Below are 7,500 nucleotides of genomic sequence, written 5' to 3'. Positions count from 1 at the left end.
GGTGACGTACTGGGCACAGTCACATGACTCCAGCAGCGAATAGTAGAGCAGCAGGCGGCTGAGGTCACTTCCTGCGATGACAGGGTAGACATACTTGAGCATGTGGCCGTAGAAGCCTTCCGGATTGTTCTTCAGCGTGGGCAGCAGTGCCAGGGACTCGCAGCGGCTCTCGATCTCATTGGTGGACAGCCTGAGGAGATGGGGAGAAATATCACATCATCAATTTATTTATTTATTCATTCGCAATTTGTATGCCTTCATTTTCATGGTGACAGTGAAGAGATCCACTGTGGCCTGACTTTGTGCAAAATCCCAAGTGGCATTTTTTTATACATTTTTTTTTAAAGCTTGCACAATCTTTTTGGTGTTTATTTATCCATTGGCAGGAGATGACGACAGTGAAGAGATGACAAAAAAAAATGTCGGAAAAGAGGGATGGGGGAGGATCGCGAAATTGCCTCAGGCTGGAACCAAACCAGGGTCCACAGCACAACAGTACGCTAGCTTAACCGTTTTTGCTAAGGTCTTGTGTACAATAATAATGTTTTTTTTTAAGAAACATTACTTTTGAAAAGTAAATACATAAAATCCTGCTAAAAAAAATGTCACCCAACCACTGACAATGTCGACTGAAAAGAGTTCTCAGAAAGTTCCCTTGACCCTTCAGAATTCCTTGACTCTATGGTGCTTTTCAAGCACCTTGATTATATTCCAGAAATGAAAGCCACTCAAAACTTCTGTAACCGTTTTTTCATCCAGAAAGGCTGAACAGCCACCCCAACTGACCTCCTTCCCCAGAAGAGTCAGCTTACCTACTTCATAATTCCACAACCGCACAGTCCAGTCAAATCCAATATACCGCTATATTAAAATCTTAAAAGATCCCTTTGAAAGTGAAGGAAACCAAAAAAAGCAGACGAGTGGACGTGATCCATACACCAAAGACCATCTTGCAAGAGGATGGCTGTGTTGTGGGGTGGGGGTGGGGGTGGGTTGTTCCTGCCTCCTTTGCCTGGTGCACACATCACACAGGTCCCAACACCTTCAGACAAAAAGCCAAGTGTAAGGCCTCTCTGCCTGTACAAAGGTGCTAGATGTGAAGTGTACTCTTCTGGAAAAAAAAGGCATAAAAGTATACCCCCCACCCCATATGAAAAGCTACTGGTCAATACATGACCGGACAAAACAGACCTGAATTATAAGCAACAGGGTGGGTGACTTGAAACTGAATGGGATGGGGAAAAAAAGACAGATTCTGAAGATTTGCTGTGTCCTTGCTGTGCACACTTAGGCAGTGCTCTGATGAGGTACATTGTTTTGAGTTTCTTTTTAGGCTGGTTACACAACAGAGCATGGCGTGGTGGCAGCGAGAAGACGGCCTCTCGGGCGGTGTGTTCTACTCTGCCTTTCACACTGACAGCATCGGTGTGTGCGGCCAGTCCTGTTCAAAATCCCCCCCACAGCCAATGCTACTTTGCCATTCATTTCAATGGGACACTGCCGGCTGCTGCCAGCATGAACATTTCATTGGAGCCGGAACGCTGCGTCACACTGAGCCGTCTCCCGTGCCGCCGCCACCCGACTACCTCTGTGTTGGTGTGTAAGGACTAATCTGCTTCAATGCATTTTCACCGCCGCCAGTAAAATCGCTTCAGTCCCTCCAACGGCGGCACATGTGGTGTTAAAAGCCCCCCCCCCTTATGAAGCTGCACAGCAGCAGGTTATCGTCCAGGGCAACAAGACTCTCCAGTCTGTAAATGCAACAGGAAAGGCATGAGTTTGAGTTTCCTCTTTGAGTTTCCACTGTGAGGTCTATGTGAATACAGCGGAGACCTCTAAAACGATCAGATGCATCCAAATATGCTGACAACAACCTGTGTGGGTCATGAAGGATTACAGATTAGCTATCTGCTATCCCTTCCTGACAAAACAGTACGGAATTAGCAGTGGGGGACTTGGAATGGCATGGAATGGGAAACAGAATACATGTTGAACAGAAGAATAAGATCCCATTTTGTAGACCTGCTGCACCCACACCGGACTGGGCAGTGCTCTGATGATGTGCATTCAACCTTCAACTTTTAACTAAATGAAAGAATATAAGAAAGAATGAATGAATGAATGAATGAATGAATGAATGAATGAATGAATGAACAAACGAATGAAAGAATGAATTAATTAATGATTGAAAGGTTGGTTGACTGATTAAAGCGATGGTTCGGAGTAGAATCACCCTAATGCCATTTGAACCGTGACACCCATCCACCTTTACACCCGAAGTGTTTTCTGCCGCAGGCTTACATCAACAGAGTTGCCGTGTTATTCGATGTTTATTCCGGATAGCTTGACTCAAGCGCATATGGATACTGGGCACCGTCTCCAAACTTTCCCCACAAAAATAACATGTCATGACACCAAACTTCTACAGTATAACAAATGTGGTTTGTACTCACAAAAAGATGAATTTGAAACTTTGTACATAGTCCAGGAGTTTATTAGTAACAACACACGAGACGATTAGCTTTTCTGCTGCTAAACATCCGTCAACGTCACTTCCTTCAGCTGGGACTTTGTTGATGGAAACAAATACACGTGAGTCCGGAAAGCGGAAAACTCAAAAAGACAGCTTGCGCTACAACTAGAAATTAACCACTTCGGATTTAATTTTTACCACGTTTAATAAATAGAAGACGATGCCACACTCGTGCATATATCCTGGCTGTGGACTAAAACACAAACCTTACAATAAGTGGACAGTCCCAGCTGGAGGAAGTGACGTCGACGGATGTTTAGCAGCAGAAAAGCTAATCGTCTCGTGTGTTGTTACTAATAAACTCCTGGACTATGTACAAAGTTTCAAATTCATCTTTTTGTGAGTACAAACCACATTTGTTATACTGTAGAAGTTTGGTGTCATGACATGTTATTTTTGTGGGGAAAATTTGGAGACGGTGCCCAGGATCCATATGCGCTTGAGTCAAGCTATCCGGAATAAACATCGAATAACACGGCAACTCTGTTGATGTAAGCCTGCGGCAGAAAACACTTCGGGTGTAAAGGTGGATGGGTGTCACGGTTCAAATGGCATTAGGGTGATTCTACTCCGAACCATCGCTTTAATTGTATGGATGATTGAATGAATGATTGAATGAATGAATGAATGAATGAATGAATGAATGAATGAATGAATGAATGAATGAATGAATGAAAGGTTGGTTGACTGATTAATTGTATGGATGATTGAATGAATGAATGAATGAATGAATGAATGAATGAATGAAAGGTTGGTTGACTGATTAATTGTATGGATGAATGAATGAATGAATGAATGAATGAATGAATGAATGAATGATTGAATGAAACCACAGATGTTATGATCCCCAAATAAACCACTAACGGAAGCTAGGCTACTTCTTTTCTTTCTTAGAGACTACTGCTTGAATATTCTCCTGTGGTCCTAGAGCTGCGCAGAAAGAATGATGATAATATTGGATGAGGGCAGCAATGCATGATGGATGATTGCTGAGAGTGATTACAGAGGACATATGCTGTGCATGACAATTCCGGAATGCCGACCTTTCAACCTTTCATCTCAACCCCTTGACATTTTCTCTTGTGAAAACATGCGCGCGCACAGACACACACGCGCACACACACACAGACACACACGCGTGCACACAAACACTAACACACAGATAAACTTGCGCAGACACAGAGACACACAAAGACAAAGACAAAGACACATAGACATAGACACACACACACACACACACACACACACACACACACACACACACACACACACACACACACACACACACACACACACACACACACACACACACACACACACACACACACACACACACACACACACACACACACACACACAGACAATGACACAGACGCGCACACACATAGTACAAAGTAGGCCACGGAAGTGGGAAGTCAAGCAAGTGTATGGAGAAAGTTAGATACAGAGAAAGGAAATGATTGACAGCTAAAAAAAGACACAGGTTGCACTGATGAAAATGAGGACTTGGATGATGGGGGCAAGAAGTAGCAATGGCGGCACAGAGGTACTTACAGTGTAGGAGCACTGACCTTTCTTTAAAGTTTTAGCAGGCACACACGCACGCACTCACGCACGCAAGCACACGCACACACAAACACACGCAGACGCACACGCACACACACACGCACATACACACACACACACACACACACAAGCACATGCGCACGCACACCCCAAATGCCTCAGGTGGTGAAGAGAGTGGAACTTGACCGTGTCATGGACAGAAAATGAAAGGACGGTATTTACTTTTTCTTATTTTTCTTTTTTTTTAAAGGGAGAAAGCTTAAAGAAATGAAAACAACAAGATGAGAGTTTGAGAGGAGAGGAGAGGAGAGCAGGGCAGAAAAACCCTGCTGACATAGAGGCAACATGTAGACAGACACGTTCTAGGGAAGTCAGATAGGGACAGCAAATATTAATATTATAAAATGAACGCATGAAAAAGAATTGGAGATTCAAAGACATAAGACCACACAAACAACACAACAAACACTTGGAAGCACAGACACCTACGTGTATGCGTGAACGCACACAGACACACACGCACACGCACACGCACACGCACACAAACACAAACACACACACAATCAAAATTCACAAACAAAAGATTAGAGAGAAGTTCTATCAATTTTAACTTAATCCTCAAAAAAATGGCTGCCGGACAGAGTGAGGATGAAAATTGAAGATGCTTTCATACATAACTAAAATGTGAGAGCGCACACACACACACGCGCGCACACACGCACGCACGCACGCACGCACGCACGCACGCACACACACACACACACACACACACACACACACACACAAAAAGTACAGAAAAGGCATCAAAGTTGTGTATGATCTCAACTTTTCTCCCTTCCCCTGGGTGTTCTGCATTTCACGAGATGAATGATAAAAACAGAGACAGGAGATTATGACTGTGTATACAGTATCTCTCTGTGTACCTATGCAGTGTGTGTTTGTGTGTGTGTGTTATTTAATATTCCATGGTTTGCGTGTGTGTCTGTATGTGTGTGTGTGTGTGTGTGCGCGCGTCTGCATATATGTGTATGTGTGTGTGTGTATTTAATATTCCATGCTGTGTGTGTGTGTGTGTGTGTGTGTGTGTGTGTGTGTGTGTGTGTGTGAGAGAGAGAGAGTGTGTGTGTGTGTGTGTGTGTGTGTATGTGTCTGTGTGTGTGTGTGTGTGTGTGTGTGTGTGTGTGTGTGTGTGTGTGTGTGTGTGTGTGTGTGTGTGTGTGTGTGTCTGTGTGTGTGTGTGTGTGTGTGTGTGTGTGTGTGTGTGTGTGTGTTTAATTGAATATTCCATGGTGTGCTAGTGAGGGCCTCCCAGCAGCATACTGATGAAGAAGAGATAGAGCAGAGGGACGGAAGACAAAGACAAAGGGAGCGAGAGAACAAGAGAGGAGAGGGAGAAGAAGAGAAGAGAAGAGATGGGAGTCTTAGTGGTAACAAATTGGTTTCACGCTCTCCCTCTCGCTCACACAAAAACCTACAAACACAAAATGCTCACGCACGCCCGTGTGCACACCACACAATCACACTCACAGTCAACACTACATCAATACATGTGTGTGTGTGTGTGTGTGTGTGTGTGTGTGTGTGTGTGTGTGTGTGTGTGTGTGTGTGTGTGTGTGTGTGTGTACATATGGGTGTGTGTGTATGCTGCAGTGACAGTTGGTGATAATCTCAACAACAATGATGTGTGTGTGTGTGTGTGTGTGTGAAAGGGGTGGGGGCTGAATCCAATCTGCATCAGTAAATTACAATATGTGTGTGTGTGTGTGTGTGTGTGTGTGTGTGTGTGTGTGTGTGTGTGTGTGTGTGTGTGTGTGTGTGTGTGTGTGTGTGTGTGTGTGTGTGTGTGTGTGTGTGTGTGTGTGTGTTCCAGTGTGTATGAGCTTTAAGGGTGGGGTGTTTGACTAGAATTGTGTAAATTGAAAAGGTAATTGTAACCCCTCTGCATCCGTGGGCATGTGTGTGCGCATGGGTGCGTGTGTGTGTGTGCATGCTGTAATCATTATAAACAGAGAGAGAGAGAGACAGGAGACAGGAGACAGAGACAGAGAGAGAGAGAGAGAGAGAGAGTGTGTGTGATTGAGTGATTGAGTGAGTGAGTGTGCGTGTGTGCATGCGTGTCGTACCCGCTGTCCGTAAACAGGAACTCCAGGTGCGTCATGTAGACCTCCCAGAGCGAGACGCTGTAACGCTGGGCCAGGGACAACGAGATGCCATACACACTCTCATCCAGCGTCCTGAAACACACGCACGCACGCACACACACACAGGCACACGCAGAGGCACACGCACACACACGTCATGAATTCATCAATCATATTCAACAGTGTATCCGGTTAGATATGAAGTGATCCGGTTACACATGAAGTGAGGTACTAACAAACACACGCAAACAAAAACACAGTGCGTTTGTGTGCATGCCATAGCCTTGTAAAAAGGATGTCTTTAGCGCAATAAATGAATTATGAATGGATTTCTGAAATGTTCACCCCCCCCCTCCCAACAACAAATCCATGAATCACTCACACACACACAAGTTCAACATCAGTGACTGTTGTTGTCTCCATTGATGTTGCACCCTTGAATGAGCTGGTTCATAACATGTATATTTTTCTTTTCTTTCTATTTATTTATTTTTTCTTTTTAAACGTATCTCCTGGGGAGCTGTGTGTATTAGCTACATAAATATGTAATAAAAGCTCTTTAAAAGTCAAAGTCTCCCCCCCAGCATGAATACACTGGCCGCTACCTGAACGAGGCGAAGGACCGAAGTAATTGACTTTGTATTGAGTTGCGCGACAAAATCGTTTTGGGCAACTAGAGGCGATTCGCGCGACAGTTTGTAGTTGAATTCCTGGGAATATTATGCAAATTAGCTATGATGCGGTATGGCGACAGCCGCCACAGCCAATGGGATTGTTGGAATGCTTGCATTCTGCTTTTAACGGACATAGTCTAGTCGCTTCAATCGCTCGTATCGCTCTTGCTCCACAGAGACGATTCTCTGACGCTTGAATCTCGTCGCGGCCGGTCTATTCGCCCGGTCACGGTCACGCTCTCTATCACTCTCCCTCTCCCTCTTACTCAGCAAGGCCGAGGATGGCCTCCTTCTTGAACAGCATAAACCTCTATCTCTCTCTCTGTATCTCCCTCCCTCTCTCTCTCTCCCTCTTACTCTGCAAGGCAGAGGATGGTCTCCTTCTTGAACAGTAAACCTCTATCGCTCTCTCTCTCTGTATCTCCCTCCCTCCCTCTCTCCCTCTTACTCTGCAAGGCCAAGGATGGTCTCCTTCTTGAACAGTAAACCTCTATCTCTCTCTCTCTCTCTCTCTGTATCTCCCTCCCTCCCTCTCTTCCTCTTACTCTGCAAGGCCGAGGATGGTCTCCTTCTTGTACTGGGCGTC

The 7,500-nt window shown here is 44.9% G+C and overlaps 1 protein-coding gene across 1 annotated transcript in view; it reads right to left on the bottom strand.

The window, feature by feature from the left end:
• nbas (NBAS subunit of NRZ tethering complex) overlaps positions 1 to 7,500 on the bottom strand; it is a 269,476-nt gene that overhangs the window by 85,014 nt on the left and 176,962 nt on the right. Inside the window, exons 42-44 of the mRNA XM_063223269.1 lie at positions 7,460 to 7,500; positions 6,223 to 6,333; positions 1 to 190 (exon numbers count right to left, since the gene is read on the bottom strand). The exon at positions 1 to 190 is cut by the window's left edge and continues 61 nt beyond it; the exon at positions 7,460 to 7,500 is cut by the window's right edge and continues 195 nt beyond it. Coding sequence (XP_063079339.1) covers positions 1 to 190; positions 6,223 to 6,333; positions 7,460 to 7,500 — 342 coding nt within the window. The remainder of the gene's footprint in view (positions 191 to 6,222; positions 6,334 to 7,459) is intronic.

This window comes from Engraulis encrasicolus, chromosome 18 (genome assembly GCF_034702125.1).
Source record: "Engraulis encrasicolus isolate BLACKSEA-1 chromosome 18, IST_EnEncr_1.0, whole genome shotgun sequence".
Taxonomy (NCBI): Eukaryota; Metazoa; Chordata; class Actinopteri; order Clupeiformes; family Engraulidae; genus Engraulis; species Engraulis encrasicolus.
The sequence above is the reverse complement of the archived record's forward strand: the minus strand, read 5'-3'. Positions and strand labels throughout refer to the sequence as shown.